This window comes from Ochotona princeps, chromosome 2 (genome assembly GCF_030435755.1).
Source record: "Ochotona princeps isolate mOchPri1 chromosome 2, mOchPri1.hap1, whole genome shotgun sequence".
In the NCBI taxonomy this organism is placed as follows: Eukaryota; Metazoa; Chordata; class Mammalia; order Lagomorpha; family Ochotonidae; genus Ochotona; species Ochotona princeps.
In genome coordinates this window covers 37,009,660-37,030,530 of record NC_080833.1, presented here as the reverse complement: position 1 = coordinate 37,030,530, position 20,871 = coordinate 37,009,660, and the positions used below count along the sequence as shown (strand labels likewise).

Sequence of the window (20,871 nt, the reverse complement as noted above, 5' to 3'; positions counted from 1 at the left end):
AAAATCCTGTTCCAGGTATGGATGTCTGTTTTCCCTACAATTCGTCTCTTTGCTTCTTGGTAATCAGGTTCTCATCCCTGAATTTAGGGAGACAGTCTCTAGAACCAATATGAACTTGGTAAACTAGACTGGATTCCCTCAAGTTGGGGTTCATGTCTCTATTTCTTACAGCTAAGCCCCACTACCCAGCACAGGGCCTGACATAAAGAAGTTATCTATAAAATAATTCTAAGTAATACATACAGAGGAAAGTAGGTGTGTATTATCACTGTGCTTTGCTAAGACTTTTCTTTTGTTGTTTCTCAAATTGCATTCTTCTGTGTTAAGCAACTCTGCATGATGATATCCAATCCCTGCTCTCAACCTTTACCCTCCCCTCAAATAGATGGTGCAATCCTCCCAGAACCTGAATAAATTTTGTTTTGGGAGTGAGACAGAGGTATGCTCACAGGTCCGGTAGCTGCTGAACCATGAATGTCTCTGCACTGAGCCCTGCCAGGTTCCTGGGCAGCATCTCTGGGCTCTTGCAAGTGGCCTTCCTGCTGGGCTTGCTTCTGCTGCTGTTCCAGGCAGGCCAGTTCTACCTGCAACGCCAGTGGCTGCTCAAAGTCTTCCAGCACTTCCCGAGCCCTCCTTCGCACTGGTTCTTTGGGAACCGGCGAGAGGTAGGAACAAAGGGCAGAAGGGAGTGTGCGGGTGGGGGCAGCCAGGGCTCTTGGAGTCTGGTCAGCAGGTCTGCAGGATGCAGTGTTGCAGGCTGATGATCATGTGGCCTCTAGGGAATGTGAAGGTGACCTCATATGTCTACACTCATCCTAGCAATGAATAACTCCCAGTGTCACTGGCAACTATCCAGCTGTGACCCAGCTCTGGCACACACTTTCTCCTCAGGCACATCTGCCCTCTGTCCTGGCAGCCCTAAACTTGAACGACATTGACTGGCCCTTCCTGACCCAGCCTTGAGGCCGTGCCTCCCTGCCTCTACTCCAGAGGCTACAGATGTTTCTCCTAGAACTAGGCTTCATGAGATTTCTTTGCCCCTGTGACTCAATCCCATCCTCCACGCCTGGCCTTGAACATTCCTGGGGACAAAGTCATCAGTCTGATGGGATCTTTGCTCTGCAGGGTCACACTGTTTGAAGGTGATACTGGTCTCAGAAGGAACTGGGACACAGGTAGAGCACATTCTGTCAGATGAGAGTGGATCATACCGGCTATAGAGAGTAAAGAGCTCAATTGGCCTTAGACCTGAAATTTCCAGAATGGGAATTCATGAAGGGGATGGTGTGCTCTGTCTTTCAGACCAGGAGCACCGAATCACACATTAACCAGGAACATTTCCTGCCCAGTTTTTTCCAGTGCCCTCTGAAGTGTGAGCTCCTTAGCACCACATGCACCTCTGCACCACAGGACCCAGCACAGAATCAGACATCAGGGTGCTCTGCTCAGATGTGTGGAGTGACAGCAAAAAAAGAAAGGGAGCAAGTCAAGGTCTGGGGAGGAACAGCAAATACTCTAGCCCCTAACCTGTACTGCAACCCTGTACATAGGGAAAAGAGAAGTAGGCACGGGAATGTATGATGAGGGTCTCATAGTAGAAAATTGTGGATGAGCCAAGCATAAGAGGTGGAGGTTTGGGATCGGTGTTTTGACATAGCAGGCAAATCTACCACATGCAATGGCGGCATCCCATTTGGGCACTGGTTCAAATCTCACTGCTCCATTTCCTACCTACCTTTCTGCTAGAGCCCTTGGAAAAGCAACAGAAGATGACCCAAGTCCTTGGGTCTCTGCTTCCACTGGGAGACACAGAAGAAGCTCTTGGTTTCCAGCTTTGGTTCAGCCCTGCAGTGGCTACTGCGGCCATTTGGGGGAGTGGATCAATTATGTGTGGGTTCTAGTCTCTCTCTATTTCTCCCCCTCCTTCTGTAACTCTGACTTTTAAATAGATAAAATAAATCCTTTCATTTTTAAATTTTATTTTATTTTTAATATTATTTACATAGTTGAGACAAATGCATACCCATGGGGGTCTTTAATTAGGGTGGGGAAGTATGAAGAAAGGTGGGTGGGACAAATGTTTCAATTTTTTTCTCCTGTGCAAGGGGTGAAAAAGATGAGGCCATTGCTTGCTGTCAAACTACATTAGCAACTGGGTATGGGAGACAGCTGTTTAATAACACCTTAGAGGCCCCAGTGTGGGGAAGAGTGTTCTGAGGGTGTTACTTGAGTGGTTTTAATAAGTATGAGACTTCATGGGCTTTATTGCACAAGGATTGAGAAAATCCTTCCAAGGCCTGTTGGCTGATCAACTCCACCTTGGTTCCTCCACAGGTCTAGGAATATGTCATATAGCCTGGCCAGGAGAATGGTCCAACCTTTTCTGCTTTCCATCCTCTGACAAGGCATTTGCCATTCTCTGCTAGCCTAGATGAGCTGGCTGTCATGGCCCCACATACATATGGACATGCTGTCTATTGCATAGGCATCAGCAACTGAGGAGACCCAATCCTGACACCTACACTCCAAGGTTGGGCCACATATATTGTGATTTTTTTCCCAGTGGTAGTATTTGAGTTCAGCCATCTAGTTGAGGAGTCCCCTAAGAAACTTTGCCTGGAATGACCTCAGACTGGGTTTGGGTGCAAAAGGCCTTGCAGGATCAGGTTCAGTCTGTGAACTTCCTGCACCGGCCAATTCACATACCTGGTCAGTTCTGCCCCCAGCCTAATCTCTTAAACAAACTAATGGATGCTGCAGCCCAGCCCAAGCCCAGCCTACCACATGCTGTTTTCTTGCATACCAGCAAGTGCCATGGCCTAGTAGGGGTGACTCCCAACAAGGTCAACCAGACACAGTCAAACCCATGTTTTGGCTTGTGCTGCAGCCTAGCCTATTCCATTCCACAGCCTATCTGGCTCAAATGCACAGTCATGGGTATTGCGGCTTAGTTCAATCTCACGTTCTCCCACACCTGACCCACACATATGCTGACAGTTGCTGCTGCCTTGACCAGCCTGGCCTAACTCCCAGCCCTGACTCTCATGCTCACCAGTGGGAGCTGCAACCCAACCAGGGAGGGCCCACATTGTTCTCCACCAGGGCTGCTCCCAGCCCCAGATCTTGGACCAGTCAGGGAGTAGTGTGTTTCCAGGCTGATATGAGTTACACCCAGTTTCATCACTTTCAGCCAGCAGGTGCTATGACCTAGCCTAGCTACCCATCATCCATTCTGGCTTTCCTGTGCACCAGTGGGTTCAGCAGCCTAGCCCAGCCCAGACTATCCATAGACTGGCCTGTACCTAGTCCCAGCACTTATATGCTCACCAATGGAAGGAGCAGCCCTGGAAGGGATCCCCCAAAGTTCCCCTGTCCACTCCCAGGCCTAGGTCTTGTGCATGCTAGCGGGTGCCATGACCCTGCTTGACATGGTTTACCCTCAGTCCTGACCTTCGCATATGCAGGTGGTTGGTATAGCCTAGCTCAGCTCAGCCTCTTCCCAGCCCCAGCTCCTGCAAGTGTCAGATAAGTTCAGTGGTCCAGACCATCACTAGCCCCAACTCTCTATGCAAACCTGCAGGTGCTGCAGTCCTACAAAGGTGAGTCCACAATTCTCCTGCAGAATCTGCCCGCAGATCAGATCAGATCAGTCTCTCTCACTTTCTGGTGGATGCTATGGCCCATCCTGAGGTGACCTGCCACCTGCTCTGACATTCGTGGGTGGTTACTGCAGCCTAGCTCAACCATGCATGCTCTCTAGCCCCAGCTTTTGCATGTGTCAGTTGTTGGTGTGCAATGCTATTTAGCCCAGACCAGGACTCCACATTAGTGGTTGCCTTGGTCTGACCTAGACATGCCCTATGGTTTCCCACCTCTTAAACCACTCCATTTCATCCACCAGTCCAGAGGCCTGCTCCTTGGAAGACACCAGAAGTCATTCCTCCCTGATCAAACATGCCCTCAGCCACTCTCATTCTGTCTTCAGATCACTTAACACAATCTCCAAATCCCAAGCCTGGGAGCCAGGGTGACATGTGTCAGTCTGGCATTCCCCGCCTTCCCCACATATCTTTTTTTCTCAAATTTTTTTTGTTTTTATTGGAAAGTCGAATTTACAGAGTGAAGGAGATACAGAGATAAAGATCTTCCATCTGCTAGTTCATTCCCCAAGCAACAGCAACGACTGAAACTGAGCCGATCAAAAGCCAGGAGTCTGGAGCCTGGAGCTTTTTCTGAGTCTCCCATGTATGTACATGGTCCCAAGGCTTTGGGCTGTCCTTTACTGCTTTCCCAGGCCCCAAGTAGGGGGCTGGAAGGGAAGTGAAGCAGTCAGGACATGAACCGGTACCCATATAGGGTGCCGGCACATGCAAGGTAAGGACTTTAGTCACTAGGCTACCGTGCCTGGGCCCCCCACCTATCTTTAAAAAAAAAAAAATAGAATAGACAACTACACTGGCACACCTGTATAGTTACATAAATTTGGCATTACCTAGGCTCAGAGTGCCTGCCAGTATTGGCTTGTTTTCTCTCAGCAGTGTAACCCTTTCCTGGGTAAGTGGCAACCTAAGCAGTTGCCGATAGCTGGAAGAATAAATCCTTATAAAAGAAAAAAGAGAGAGAGAGAGGCTGATGATTGCAGAAAGATGACATTTTTCAGTTTATATAGAAGAAGGCCAAAGGAATACAAGCAGGATGGAGCCTAACATGGCAAATGGAAACATTCCGCCTTACACAGACCTTTGTCAACAACTCTCTCCCTCAACTTTCCCTCTTACTATCTTAGTCTATGCTAAACTATTCATTATCCTGAATACCTGCCTGTTCATTCTAACCCCTGGATCTCTGCTTACCCTGTGCTGCTGGCCTGAAATAACTTTGTCCCCCCATCTACCTGACAAGACCCAGTCCCAAGTTCTCTTGGACCTCCAAGGAATGGAGGAGGCAACATTTACTCCTATGGACTGTCCTTCTTCTGAAATAAGCAGTGTTTTCTTGTAGTGTCCTCCCTTTAGGGTGCTTAAAGGAGAAATCTGACTCATCTCTGCAACCCAAGAGCCCCCTAGTAAGTGGTGACTCAGTCACCGAATGAGCGCGTGAGTGAGGAAGGGTTCCCTAACCTTCGGTTCTTAGCCAGGCTCCTCCCCACAGTCTCTCTAGGTGCTTGGGCTTCTTCTATTGTTTGATCTCTCAAACTTCTATCTGCCCAACAATAGAGCCAATTCCAAACTAAATCCTAATTAAATTCCTGAGCCAGTGCTTGGCACATGGCAGGTGCTCAATAAGCATGTAATGAATGAAGGAAACTGTCCCACAGCAGAGCAAGAATCTTCAGAGCTGGTAACCATGATTGTCAGAAGGCAATGGGCAATCACTGGATCCATATTCAGTAGGCAGTTGCTTTGAGTTTTTGCAGAAGTAGCTAAGTTAAGAAGAGCTGACTACATGGAACATCTCAAGGAGCAAATGATTGTTGAGAATTCCAGATTGGATAAAGCTAAATTCAGACTTGAAAGCTGGAGAAAGGCTATTACTCTGTGGCAGAGAGGAGGGACAGTCCAGATTAAGGGAAGAGTGCATGCAAAGACCTGGCTATGGGGAGGGGTGCAAAGACCTAGCTGAGTGGGCAGGTCTGGCTTCAGAGATTGGTGCAAAGGCCTAACTGAGTGGGCAGGTCTGGCTGTAGAGATGGGTGCAAAGGCTTGGCTGAGTGGGCAGGCCAGGCTGTGGGGAGGTGTACAAAGGTCTGGCTGAGTGGACAGGCCCAGCTGGAGGGAGGTGTGCTAAGGGAAGGCTGAGTAGGCAGGTCTGCCTGTGGGAGGGTCAGCAGTTGAACAGCAACAGCCTCAGGGATGGAAGGAGTGGGTCATTTGGAGTTGCCAGCATGGGAGAGGAAGAAGACACGAGCAGAAGCCAGAAAGCAAAGGGCTTTGTGATCTGTGCAGAATTTTGAAAGATGGCTCCAGACTGTGGGTAGCTCACAAAAGATTTTTTCAATGAAAAATTGAAAATGAGAATGTGAAATCCAAAATCTCAAATTCACAGACCACACTATTTTGATATTTATACATCCAAGTTAACCATGATTGTCAGAAGGCTATGGGCAATCACTGGATCCATATTCAGAAGGCAGTTGCTTTGAGTTTTTGCAGAAAACTCTGCTGAGGCATCCCAACACGGGATCAGGTTCTGGGGAGTCCAGACCACCAGAAACAGCTCCACAACTCTCACTTCTACTGACGGATCCAGCGCTGCCTCTCTTGGAACATCCTTTGTATTCATTAAGAGGAATAGAATAAAATGAAGGTCGTCATTGTTTGTCTTTCCATTGGTGACAGTTCCAGATGGACCAGGAGATTGAACATATAGTGAAATGGGTGGAGAAGTACCCAAAGGCCTGTCCTCTCTGGCTAGGAGGCAGCAAAGCCCGTGTCCATCTCTATGACCCAGACTACGTGAAGATGATACTGGGGAGATCAGGTGAGAATGAAACCCACATTGCAACTGGAACAGTTCTCTCTTGAGAATGTGTCCTTGAGGCCATAGAATTTCGCAAGACACTGGCAGTGAAAGTGAACTATGTGAACCCTCCATCAGCTCTCCAACGTTCTCATGACACAGCCTAAAGATTAAAGTATTTAATTACTATTGAATATTTAAAACACCTGTGTAGGGCTGAATTTCTTAGCCTCAGCCTCTTTTTTGTTCTTGGTTTTGTAGGCAAATTTAAGTGATCTATTATATAAGCTGCTCCAGATCTCAAAACAAATTCCATATACATCCCAACCTAAGTTTAAAATGTCCAACTATTGGCTACCCTAGTCACAGGGTGGCCAGGCCAAGACCTATTATAGAAAACTAATATGCAGGATTTGTCTTATTCTTTGAGAGAGAGGACACAACGTGAATTTCTTGTCAGGTTATTTTGGTCCTGGGGAAGCTGTGCTGCTGGGGCCCTGAGTCTACCTTGTTGAGCACAACAGACTTTCAGGACAAGATAGAAGGGGGTGAGAAGCAAATGAGAAGTTACTGGGACCAACCCCAATTGCCAAGTGACAATCCTCAAGAGCAGATGGTAGCCCATATTCTGAATGACAGCTACTTAGGGGGCTGCTTCATTTGGTCATGGCAAGTTTCCTATAAAGCTTTTACTTATCCTTTCAGATCCAAAGGCTCATGGTTCCTACAGATTTGTTGTTCCCTGGATTGGTACGTACATCTAAACTAGAGCTGCATGCATTTGCCAGTTAGCTTTGTCAAGTAGCTAATTGGTTCAGAACATCATGAAGTCTCATTTTCCTCCTAAACAGACACTTACTCTTTCCAAATGCTGGCATGAGCCTTCTTGAGGCTCCTTCACATACTTCTCAATTCTTTGCAAACATTCTCAGCCCAGCATTCAAGTAGGTCCCTCAACTCTTCTCAATCTGTAATTCATATCTCCCACAACAGCCCGGCTAGGAAAATCACATTTATTTAATGTGCTGTGCCTCTCCTGCCTTTCTGTAAGATAGCTCACCTTCTGTTTTTCCCTCACCTGTTCTTCCCAAATTACCTCCCAATATCTCTCAAATCTCATCTCCAAACATATATCCACATGACATCTCTGGTCCAGGGTATGGTTTGCTCCTGCTGAATGGACAGAAGTGGTTCCAGCACCGGCGCATGCTGACCCCCGCCTTCCACTATGACATCCTGAAACCCTACGTGGGGCTCATGGTGGAGTCTGTCAAACTGATGCTGGTGAGTCTGCCTCCCTTTCTCTCCTCCATACAGCACTCCCAGCATATATTCAGACTCCTCTAATAACCATATGTGTCCCACAGACAGCCATCAGACATGGAAAAACTCTCTTAGATCATTACTGTGGAAAGATGGCTCCCTAAAGTGTTTGGGACAGTGAGGATGCAGATATCTCTCTTCTCACTTCTAAGTCTTCAGCACTGAGGGCTGGAGGAGTAGTCATTCCCACAGAACTGCAAAAGAGCCTGTCACTGTGTGAATTGCTCAATGGCAATATCAATGGTAAGACAAACACCCCATGATGTCATTCCCCACACTATGGTTTGGGACCCAGGTCATTTTGAGTTTATGATCCACCTGTGAAGTGAAATAGACACCAGAGATGTACAAATACAGTCTTATCTGCCATACCACCACCTCTTGTCAGAAATCTGATATCTCATTCATCTGTGCCCAGCAAATGTTTAATGGATGGAAAAGAAATGAGATTTCTAACACTATACCATTAGGATTGCAAACACTAGTGCCTACAGCTTTCTCCTTCTGTCTTGACAAAATTGCCTTTTTTTTTTTTAAATTTCGTTTTATGGCACAGTTTCATAGGCTCTAAGAGTCCCCCAACTCCTCCCTATTCCCTCCCCCCATGGTGGATTCCTCCACATTGTTTTAGTGGAACAGTTCATATCCAGTCATAATTCCTTCATTGTGGGCATTTACCATGCATAGAGTCCAGCATCCTATTGTCCAGATAAATTCAACAATTTCATTGGGAGACCATCCCCGGTCTGAAAGTATAGCTGATAGAATATCATTCCCTCCAATGTAAAGCCACAACACAACGTCAATAACAATTTATACCATTATGAAGTTAATTGACATGGTATTGAGTAACCGATATGCTAGAAAATGCAAGTTCTTAACCACATCCTGTGACTACTGCATTGACATTTCAATTTTAGTTTATACACAACCAGCTGCTATACACCTTAAAATGGCTATAGGGTACTATTCAGCTGTCTCATGTCTATTTTCATTTTTTATATTTAGCAGCTTATAGTATTAAGCATGATTTTTACTGAACTTGGTGAATTATAGGATAGTCCAAAGAGGCTTATAACTTAACAAGGGATATGTTAACACTTGAGGTGCAGAACAGTTTTAGAAGGGGTGTGCAGAGAAATCTTCAATACCTTAGTGAGGAGTAACTAATCTTTGTGTCCTACCTAATAAGGTGTATATGAGTCCGAGCTGACTGTTTCCTGTCTGTTCTAAGCTTTCCTTATTGGTCTCTGTCTATCTGTTCTAATTTTGTTTTTTTTGGGGGGGAGGGGCGCTCCGGAGCGACCCTGATGGTCATTGCAAGAGAGGGTGGGAATCCAAAGCTGGAACTAAGTAAGGACCGGAAAAAGTCCTCCCTCTCTCACCATACACTAAGATCAGATCCAAATGGATAACAGATCTAAACCTACATCCAGAAACCTTCAAACTTTTGGAAGAAAATGTTGGAAACACACTGCAACACTTAGGGGTAGGCCCTCACTTCCTAAAAAAGACTCCAAATGCAGTAGAAATCAAGACCAAAATAAACAATTGGGACCTCATCAAACTAAGAAGCTTCTGTACAGCTAGAGAAACAATCAACAAAGTAAAAAGGCAACCCACAGAATGGGAGAAGATCTTCGCACACAACATAGGTGATAGAGGGCTGATCTCCAGAATATACAAAGAGCTACAAAACAACCAAAATGTCAAAACAAACAAGCCACTCAAGAAATGGGCACGGGAAATGGGCAAACACTTCACAAAGGAACAAACCCAAATGGCAAATAAACATATGAAAAAATGCTCAAGTTCCCTGGCAATAAGGGAAATCCAAATTAAAACATCAATGAGGTACCACCTAACTCCAGTAAGGATGGCACACATACATAATACCACCAACACTTGCTGGTGAGGATGTGGGGAAAAGGCAACCCTTCTCCACTGCTGGTGGGGCTGCAGGTTGGTACAGCCTCTATGGAAATCAGTATGGAGAATATTCAAACAACTCAAATTCAACATACCGTATGATCCAGCAATAGCACTCCTAGGAATATATCCAGAACACTTGTTTTATGAGAAACCAACATGCACTCCTATGTTCATAGCAGCACAATCAGTAATTGCAAAAACATGGAAGCAGCCAAAATGCCCATTAACAGAGGATTGGATAAGAAAGCTATGGTTCATCCACTCCATGGAATACTACTCAGCTATTAAAAAAAACAAAATGCAGTTCTTTGTGGCCAAATGGGCCAAACTGGAAACCATAATGCTAAGGGAAATGAGCCAATCACAAAAGGTTAAATACCACATGTTTGCCTTAATTTAAGATGATATGATGTTATGTATAACATGTTATGTTTTGAATGTTATATGTTGTGTATAAACTAAAATTGAAGTGTAGGTGAGGTGGTCACAGAAGGTGGCTGGGAACTCGCATTTACTTTTAACATATTGGTTACTCATTACTATGTCAATTAATTCCATAATGATGTAAGTTTTTGCTGATGGTATGTTGGAGCTTTCAATTGACTGGGATGATACTCTGCTGGCTCTGTCTTCAGACCAAAGAGGGTATACCTAAGAAGCCGTTGAACTTGACTGGACAATAAGATGCTGGACTCTATGTTTGGTATACGCTTGCAATGGGGGAATCTCAACTGAACTTGAGCTGTGGTTATGCAACAAGGTGGAGGAATCCACCATGGTGGGAGGGTTTGGGGAGGGGTGGGAGAACCCAAGTATCTATATAACTGTGTCACATAATACAATGTAATTAATGAAGTTAAATAATAAATAATTAAAAAAAAAAAGTCCTCCCTCAAGTCCCAAAGGAATCTTACTGTTCTGTTTCTGAGGACCACTCAAGGCTCCTGGCTGAGAACTCTGAGGTCATCCATCCCCTATCGGATCTCCCACACGGGATGGAAGAAGCCCAGATCTTTCCTTACAGGAACTAATATCATCAGAACAACAGCCAGGAGCCCTGAGCAGTCCTCAGAAACACAATTGCCTTTTAACATTGACTCCAACAGTGCCTCACAACTAGCTAAGATATCAGAACATCAAAGAATCCTGTTGTCTAAAAAAAAAAAAAACAGGGCTCGGCAGCGTGGCCTAGTGGCTAAGGTCCTCGCCTTGATCCCATATGGCTGCTGGTTCTAATCCCGGCAGCTCCACTTCCTCTCTGTCTCTCCTCCTCTCAGTATATCTGACTTTGTAATAAAAATAAAAAATAAATCTTTAAAAAAAAAAAACAAGCATCACTTTACAAACATCTGCTTTACAGTCTTAATTACCTCTAAACCATATGTTATGCAAAGTGAACAATCCTAAACATACTATCTGGGAGTATAAACATACTATCTGCTGGCCAGGAGCAGAATTCAAGAGGGAAATCAAGCTCAATGCCCTCTCCTACAGGACCAATGGGAGAAGCAGCCGTCGCCTGTGGAGATCTTTCAGCACGTTTCCTTGATGACCCTGGACACCATCATGAAGTGTGCTTTCAGCCACGAGAGCAGCATCCAGCTAGATAGTAGGTCAGTGGTGACCCTTCAGATGCAGTGCCTTGTTCTCACAAGCCAATGTACACACACTTGACAGCAAAGTATGGCAGCTCCCATGCTCACCTCCACACAAGGTAAGATTCTGACAAGCCCCACAACAAGCTCTCAATAAGGTCTGCAGACCAGACCTTATCCTGCCTCAGCCACAATCCCTGATCTAGCACAGGTGGAAGCCTGGCTCCCTGCCAACTTACATAGGCACAACACGTGTCTCAATACTGCCTCTCTCCACTATGTGAGAGATCTCCTCCCAGAGCCCCACTCTGCCTCCAGATCACAGGCCCCTCCGCTCTCATCTCTTCTATATCCTCTCCTTCAGGAATTCCAAGTCCTACATCCAGGCTGTTGGGGACCTGAATGCCTTGGTGTTTGCCCGAGTGAGGAATGTCTTTCACCACAGCGACACCCTCTACAGGCTGAGTCCTCAAGGCCGCTTGTCACAACGTGCCTGCCAGCTTGCCCATGAGCACACAGGTTCTGTCCCCTCCTCTTGTTTTCCCTCCTTCACCAGGCAGAGCACAGAGAAATTGCCTGGACCCCTGAGGCAGAGCTAGACTCCTTGTTGGAGATGGGACACACTCATCCTGGGTACTTCCTGGTGCAAGGGTCAGGAGTGGAGATGGTGTGATGCCAGGTACTGAGCAAAGGATCACGGTGCCATCACACTAGTAATGGTTGAATGAGGCCCCAAACTAGCAATGTTAGCTGAGGCTCCTGGGCAGTGCTAGCACACAGAGGTCCACTGTATCAGACAATACTGTAGCGTGGGAGTTGGAATATAATGAGTTAAGCAATCACCAGAGACACTTAGTATCCCTTATCTAAGTGCCTGGGATTGGATCTCACCTCCACTTCAAATGCACCACCATGTTAATGAACCCAAAAACACAGCATTTTCTGTCTAAAGTACTTGAGTCCCTGCACCCATTTTAGAGATGCAGACGCAGATGGAGTTCCTGGCTCCTAGCATTGGCCTGGCTCAATCTTAGCTTTTACAGGCATTTGAGGAATAAAGCAGAAGATGGAAGATTTTGCTCCCTCTCTCAAACACACACACCTCTGTCATTCTGTCAGTTTTCGTTTCAAAGAAATAACTTTGAGAAAAGGGAAATAGCACTTTTTATAACTGAACCACACATCCACTTATTCCCACACTTACTCTAATGCCTAAGGGTATGGTATAGGAACAGGTAGGGTTCCTGGGGGTGGTAGGAGCTCTCAGCTCCAGCTGGTAACCTCTGCTATTCTGGAACAGACCAAGTGATCAAACTAAGGAAGGCTCGCCTGCAGGAAGAAGGAGAGCTGGAGAAGGTCAGGAGCAAGAGGCGCTTGGATTTCCTGGACATCCTCCTCTTTGCCAAGGTCAGTGTGTGCAGGTCAGCCCCAAGGCTGGTCTAGAGGCATGGGAGCAGGCACTGAGCCTGCCCTCTCCCTGTGGTCTGCCCAAGATGGAGGACGGGAGCAGCCTGTCTGATGAGGACCTGCGCGCCGAGGTGGACACATTCATGTTTGAGGGCCATGACACCACAGCCAGTGGCATCTCCTGGATCCTCTATGCTTTGGCTGCACACCCAGAGCATCAGCAGAGGTGCCGTGAGGAGATCCAGAGCGTCCTGGGGGATGGAGCCTCTATCAGCTGGTGAGTGAAGGCCCAAGAGGTGGGAGGACCCTGGCTGTGTGAGAGGTGGAGCCCTGGTGTGCTCAGCCTGCCCCTCCCCTGCACTGGCATTGTTTCAGGGACCACCTGGACAAGATGCCCTATACCACTATGTGCATTAAGGAGGCACTGAGGATCTATCCACCAGTACCAAACTTCAGCAGAGACCTCAGCAAGCCGGTCACCTTCCCTGATGGACGCTCCTTACCCAAAGGTATGCACTTCTGCCCTTACTCAGCTACATGTTTTATAGGGATACATGAGGATTGAAAATTCTAGCAGGTACTAATACTTCTAAACCTTTCTGGATCTTCCTTTCTTTGTCATTAAGAAGGATGCTGACTTGGCGATTTGGATAACATGCAGAAAAAGCTTGGCATGGTGCTTAAACAAAGCCAATTCTCAAGAAATATAGGTTATTCCCTTGACTGTATCCATGGGCTTGCAGCATGAAAATTCTAATTCCCAGAGGTGTGGAGGCCTGTAGAAAAAAATCAACTTGGAGAGAAGAAGATGTGCTTCTGTCCTTATGGGTCAAGGTGTAGGAGGCAGATCAGGGAACCTTGTGTGAGGGTCACATTTAGGCCAGTCTATGAGAAGTTGTCACGTTGATAGTGGAAAGCAACTGATGAACAGATTTTAATTCCAGCTGTTGGAAAACACCACTTGCTGGCACACCAGTCAGTGGGTCTGACCCACATCACCTTCTAGCTGCTTCCTCCTTGGTGAGATAATAAATTTTTCTGAAACTTCAGTACCTCTACAAAACAGCACAAGAGGTAGTCTTTCCTAGAGGGTTCTTGTGAATACTGGGTTGATGTGTATTTTCCAAAACTCACAGAAAATAATTGATCATGTCACTTTTCACTTTAGTTACTGCAAACTGCATATTTCCTCTACTTGCTTCTCACTCTTGGGTTCACTGTATCCTATTCCTCACCTGTGCTCAGGAGTTTTGTCAAGCTCACCCCACTTGCCTGGTAGAGGATTATCCTGTATAAAATGAGGATTTGTGCCATCCAGAAATTTAGTGCTTGCATGACCGCTTGTGGCTGAAGGAACAGCACCCTACCCTGTGGGTATAATCAGTCTTCTCTCGGTCTTTTATCTACCCTGCAGGTATCACAGTTGTACTCTCCGTTTATGGTCTTCACCACAACCCAAACGTGTGGCCAAACCCGGAGGTATGAACACCCCTGAGGAGAGTATGAAACAATCTCTCAGGAGCATCTCTTTCAGCTCCCACTTTTAGGCTCCTGTGCCCTTGAGGGTTGGAAGAAGTTCCTTGACTCCATCTTTCAGACTGCATACTTTCTCTGCAGGTGTTTGACCCTACCCGTTTTGCACCCGATGCTACTTATCACAGCCATGCTTTCCTACCCTTTTCAGGAGGATCAAGGTAAGTCTCCTGCGTGCAGTCATTAGAGCAATGTAAAATAGTGTACTGGACTCCTTGTCAGGATTTGCAGTCTCCTGTGTTTCTAGTTGGATGTTCAGATATGGCTTGCTTTATGTTTATGGGAAAGAGGTTTTAACTGAGTGTCTCTAGGTATAGTAGAGAGACGGCATTTCATGGCATAGCACTGAGGCGTTGGCTCTTTACTCTTCCTGGTGGCCATCCAAAATTCAGTAAACTTGTCTTCCAGAATCCATTGTGTTCTCATGATTTCCTCATTGTGCAATCATAACTTAGACAGTCTTGGATATACTAAACTTTGTTATGCTTCTCCAAATTTCATAAAGGATGGATCTCTCTCCTCCTCCCACACTTTCTAAATCGAGCCCACTGCCATTTCTATTTAACTTGCTAATCCTCCAACAGCTGAGCCTAAAGATTGTTTTTGGCTTTTGGTTGCTTGTTGTCCAATGTTCTTGTATGTCTTGAGTTTCAGTCACATATTTGAAAGATTACAATTCTTTATTGAAAGTACCCCACCAGTGCATCAGTCTCACACTGATTTATTTCCTTATGTATTTGGGATATTAATCCCTTGTCAGATACATAGCTTACATTAATTGTCTCCCTTCTGTAGGCTGTCTGCTCACTCTCTTGATTGTTGCCTGGATTTGGCCCAATCTCCTAGTTTGATATAATCACATTAATCTATTCTGGCTTTTTTTCCCTTTGCTCTTCAGGTCATATAAAAAAATAAGTAAATAATTGACCATTAATGTCTTGAAATGTTACCCTTTTTTCTTCTGGTAGTTTCACAGTTTAGTCTAGTACTTTGATCTACTTTGAGCTGATTTTTTTTTAAATTTTTAAGTTTTGTATTTTTTATTATATAGTTCCATAAGCTCAGGGATTTCCCCTCCCCCCACTGATTTCCCCTATATTATTACACTAGTATAATTCTTCAACAGCAATCCCAAGCACATCATTCTGCAATTAAGTATATCCTGACACTGTAGGTAGAGATATTTTTTTAATTTTAAAAACAGTTTATTTTAAAGATTTTAACAGATATACACATCTGTGGTATACTATGTCATGCTTTAGTATATGCACATACTGTGTAAGATCCAATCAAGATATATTTACCCTTTCAAGTATTAGACAGTTCTTCACGGTGAAAATGCCCAAAATCCTGTACCTTTGTTTTAGTAGAAAAACATAAAGTTACTAACATTACCCCTAAATACTTTATAATGTAACAGAACCTTTAAGCATCTTACAGCTGCCTAGCTATACTTAGTGCCCATCGATCAGCCATTCTACATCCCTCTCTACATCCCCCAGTTCTTCTCCCCAGTTGCTGATAATTATCATATTTTTGACTTCTATGAGACCACCTATTCTTCAGAATCTACAGATGAATGAGATCATGAATATTTGTCTTTATGAGCTTGGCTTTATTTGACTTGACATATGGACCTCTGGTTCCGTCCATGTTGTTGGAAATTAAAAGCTTTTGCTCTTTCATGATTATGTAACATTTCATATAGTGCATACATTTCCCAGTTTCAGTATCCATTCATCACTGGATGGACAAGTTAGTGGTTTCCATTTATTGACTATGATAAATAGCGTTGCAGGGAACAAGGGAGTGAGCATATCTCTTCAACAGATGAATTCCATTTCCCTTGAATATTCCTGGAAGTGGGATTGCTGGGTCATATGACAATTGATAATTGTGAAATCATCCATATAATTTGGACTATCTGGACTGTGGTGTGTCCTTAAAGAAAGCAAAATGATGCTGTAGGAGACACAGGAGGGAAAGGCCCAACTGGGAGCAAGATAGGGCTCAGCAGTTACTGGTCTGAGCCTTGAGGAACTGGCAGTCAGAGGTGGAAGGATGACATTCTCAGTGACCACAACACCATGAAGTAAACCAGGGACAGGACATGAGCAGGTAAGAGATGGCTGAGCAGCAGACATCTCCTACTACTGAGAGGAGAAGAGGGGTCAGGAAAACCCTGGAAAGTGAAGGCTTTGTCAAGGTCAGGACAGTGTGGCAAGTGCTTGCAGCAGAAGTATGGGTGAGGGAACAAGTCAGGCTGGACCACATGAAGGAGGGCCCTCAATGACCAGCCCTGGTTTCATTCTTAGAAACTAATGCCTGCCCAGTTCTGAAGGGTGTCTAAAGCTACATCTCACTTCATTGTCCCTACCTATCCCAGGAACTGCATCGGGAAACAATTTGCCATGAATGAGATGAAGGTGGCTGTGGCCCTGACCCTGCTACGCTTTGAGCTGTTGCCAGATCCTGCCAGGATTCCCCAGCCTGCAGCGCGACTTGTGTTGAAGTCCAGAAATGGGATCCACCTCCGTCTGAGAAAGCTTCACTAACTGGCAGGAATAAGACTGGGAACTGCAAGTGTCTTGACTGCTCACCGATCCTCCTGTCCCCTGGTGCTATGTTCTGCAGAACTGACCACATCCTGCTTTCTCTATGCCCACCTGAGCTTCTTCCACCTGAGTCTGTGCTACTTTGTCTCCTCCAGATCTTCTCACTTCTGAATTGTCAGCTGGCTTGTCAGTCTGCCTTAGTCTTAGCTGCCTCTATCTCAGAATAGCCGCACAACCCCTAATCATTGCAAACACTCACCCATATTGCCGTCTCCTCTACCTGTATTTTCCTTTTGTTCTTGCTTATATCTGCCTGGTTGTGAGTTTTTTATTACCACTATCATAATCACACAGTTTCACTGTCTTTCAGTGGCATAAATTTAGTTTCTTACGATCTTGTAGATTGTAAGTCTGGAATGAGCTATGGTGGTATACTGCCAATGCATTGAAAGAACCACAAAACCACATAACATCCAGGGCTCTGGGTGAGATCCTTCTAAACTTTCCCTTCATCAAAAGCTACATTCTTTGTACCACATGGTTTCTGGGTCTTCCTTCGTATTCAATATGATAGAATCTCTCCACTTTGTGTCTTTGTACCACCTTCTCTGCTGTGAGAATATTTGTGATTACATCATGCTCACTTGTCCATAGATCTCCTAGCTAAGAACTTAGACCTCACTGGGGGCCCTTTGTGCCCAACACAGTCCCTTCCTTACTGCCATGAAACATATTAATCAATGTCTCCCTTCTGGGATACATGTAGTGCTACCATTTGCACTCACTTCTCTTTCTATATTCTTGCTTGGGATAAAAGTCACAAGCTGTCTGTAGTGTATGTTTTCTCTTGGGAAAAGATGAGAGATGAATAGTGAAGATAGGTAAGGTAACAAGTCACTTCTAGGAAGAGAGGGAGGTGATGTCTGCCCTGTCAGACATCAATCAGTCCTGATCCAACCTATCTGCCTCCACATAACTTCACACATGTGGACCAAGGTTGGTTCTTGTAACTCCTCCATAGGGGCACAGAAAAAGATGCTCACATCTGTCAGTGGACAAGACGGGATTAATTAGTTATTGTTGCTCCAATGAAATATTTCATACAAATTTTTGAGGAAATGAAGCTTTATTTAGTGTCAAATCTTGAGGTTTAAAAGTCCAAACAGCGGGCCTGGCACGATGGTGTAGTGGTTAAAGTCCTCGCCTTGCACACGCTGGGATCCCATATGGGCACTGGTTCTAATCCCGGCGGCCCCACTTCCTATCCAGTTCTCTGCTTGTGGCCTGGGAAAGTGCTCCAGCAAGCAGAGCCAGTAAGGTGGACAGGGAAGCAGAGCCAGTAACGTGGACAGGGAGAGGGTCTGGAGATGAAGCACTGACAGGAGACCAGTGACAGTAGAAGTCTGCAAAGTCTCGCTTTATTGCTCCATCACCTCTCCTTATATACTCTTCCCCCCACATCCTCATTTAGCAGGATATTGGATACAGATGAGTCCAATTAGTCTAAGTGTTTTTAGCCACAAGCCCAGTTCCTATTCCTGCTCAGACCAACCAGCACTAATCAACTCCTTAGCCCACAACAAGATGGCCCAAAGCCTTGGGATGCTGCATCCGCATGGGAGACCTGAGAGAGCTCCTGGCTCCTGGCTTCGGATTGGCTCAGCTCCAGCCATTGCGGTCACTTGGGGAGTGAACCATTGGAGAGAAGATCTTCCTCTCTATCTCTCTTTCTCTGTATATCTGCCTTTCCAATAAAAATAATAAATCTTTAAAAGAAAAAAGTTCAAACATCATACTGCAAACTTTGATAACATTCCCACGACAGAGAGTGGAAAGCATGTGATTACATGGCTAGCCAGGAGACAGAAAGACAGGCTCAGCCCAAACTCAATATTCCACAAAAACTCCTTGGAGTCACCTTCATAGCACAAATTCTGGATGGCCTACGGGCCTCTCAGTAGTCCCACCTCCATCTAAAGTTTCCTTAACTTCCCTGCTTAGTACCACTTATTAAAGTTTCTGTCACCTCTCAACAACATCACCATGAGGACCAAGTCTTTAAGACATGTGCCACTAATGCATATTTATTTATCATTTAAAGCAAAACATGGACCAGGCCTGCTTGCTCTGCTTAGATGCATTTTTCTGCAAAAAATATTCTTCAGAATAAGGCTAAACCTGGAATTCTTATAGGTTGATAAGGATGGTCTTACAGATTTCACCTTATAGGAATTCCTATGGGACAGAGTTCATCACAGCCCCAAAGACACATAAAAAGAGCTTGACCACATCACCAGCCTTCCACACAGGCCTGCAAGCTTCTTGGGGAACTCACAGAAGGGACAGTTATCCAACAAAAGCTGGGGCTGTGGATGCTGTACACAGACCCTGCTGGGGACCTCTGTCTGCAATAACTCTAACCTTCCACTTCTCAGGATAGATTTCCCCCCAAAGTCATTAACAGCAGCCAGGACCTTCACCTCAGGCTTTTGTTCTTCCAGGTTATGAGGCAGCAAAAGTGTAGGCTGGACACTCCATACTTAGCCATGATCAGCAATCACCCTAGACAAACAGGTCCCTAGACAGCAATGGTGATGTTTATTGCAACTGAAAAGTTACACAGAGGTTCAGCCACCATGCTTAGGTGAAGAGAGCCCTCATCAGTGTAGTGGCTGTGAGGGTACCTGAGCCAGGTCAGACTCAAAGCTTAAGACTCTGTCCAGGGCCACTGCTGCCATATGTTGAGCAAGTCCTGGGCTTTGAGTGGACAGAGCAGCAAGTGGCACCCAGCTCCATCTGCTGGCCACCTGGGGTGAACTCTAGGGTTTTTGGTCTATGTAATTCTTGCCTAGGGACATCCATTCATAAAGCCAATGTGCATGTCAATGAGGAATGAATCCTGTGTGACATCCAGCGATGGGTCACTGAACTTGCAGGCAAGCATGGGGACTGAGACCTGGTGGTTTGGAGGGGAGAGTCCATAAGGCCTGTTTGGGTCAGACTGATTCACCAGCCCATATGGGAGTCCTGAGAGGGGCTATTAGCACAGAGCATTGCTGACTGCCACATGCCAGCCAACACAAAAGCTATGGTGGGGGCTTTTATGGCAGGGATAGATCCCAGTACCTGATTGAGTGTGAGAACATGTGATGGGCCACATTAGGCAGGGTCATGACACTAACTAACACACAAGAGTACCAGGTCTGGGGGTAGAATTGTGAGGGAGAAGCTGGCCCAAGCCTGTGGAAATACAAGTCCTGCTGGTTAGCTTAAGAGTTGGGGTGATGATGGACTGAGCTACGAATAACCATGGAACTTGCTGACACTCACGGGTTCTGGGGCTGGAAACAGACTGGGCAGGTCCAGGCTGCAGCACCCACATGTGCATCCTAAAGCAGGGTGTGAGGTGGGCCAGGCCACAACATCCTCCAGCTCATACAATGGCCAAGATGGAGGGGCGGGCTATGCCAGGCAAGGGCCTAGAACCTGCTGGAGCATGTGAGATTTTGGTCAGAGAGTGTGCCAAGTGAGTGAACCTGAGAACTTCTCCTATTGGGATCTCAGCTTATGTGTGCGAGATCCGACATTGGGAGAGGTTCTGATGGAGGAACCTGGGAAACTCCTCTGTTGGGACACAGTCCATGCAGGTGAGTGCAAGAACCAGTTGGTGAGGACGTGTTCCAGGCCTGGGTGTTGGGCAGCCTTGAGCAGGGTAACTCCAATTGTTGGTTAATGTGTGGGTGGGTTTTGGAGGGGAGTGGACAGGGCAAGGCTGAACCAACTTTACCTCACTGGCAAGAGCAGAAACCAGGCTGGAGCACAGGTCAAGCTCAGCTAAGCTGTCACATCTACCAATCTGCATGAGCCTGGGATGGGAACAGACAGAACAGGGCCAGGTTCCAGCACCCAGCAGTGAGTGGTGGGACTATAGGAAGGTCGGGTCAGATCAGGCTATAGCATCCAAATGCAAAGGTCATGACAGGTGAGGGACTAGGCCAAACTGGATCAGAGCAACTACTGCCACGTGCAAGATCTACAGCTGGGAACAAATTTGGTTGGGGAGCTAA

General features: G+C 45.9%; 1 protein-coding gene across 4 annotated transcripts; it reads left to right on the top strand.

The window, feature by feature from the left end:
* The first annotated feature begins 470 nt into the window (after window positions 1-470).
* Window positions 471-17,484, top strand: LOC101530008 (cytochrome P450 4A5-like). 4 transcript variants are annotated; one of them, XM_058660856.1, is made up of 12 exons: window positions 471-665; window positions 6,345-6,480; window positions 7,165-7,209; window positions 7,616-7,743; window positions 11,209-11,327; window positions 11,674-11,828; window positions 12,610-12,716; window positions 12,803-12,993; window positions 13,092-13,225; window positions 14,131-14,195; window positions 14,334-14,410; window positions 16,636-17,463. In XM_058660856.1, exons 1-12 carry the CDS (start codon window positions 471-473, stop codon window positions 16,802-16,804), a joined length of 1,521 nt encoding a protein of 506 aa, XP_058516839.1. In that variant the 3' UTR covers window positions 16,805-17,463. The 4 variants fall into 4 exon arrangements, with proteins under 4 accessions (XP_058516839.1, XP_058516838.1, XP_058516840.1 ...); XM_058660855.1 differs by having other exon boundaries at window positions 6,339-6,480; XM_058660857.1 differs by having other exon boundaries at window positions 6,339-6,480; window positions 11,770-11,828; window positions 16,636-17,462.
* The last annotated feature ends 3,387 nt before the right edge of the window (window positions 17,485-20,871 follow it).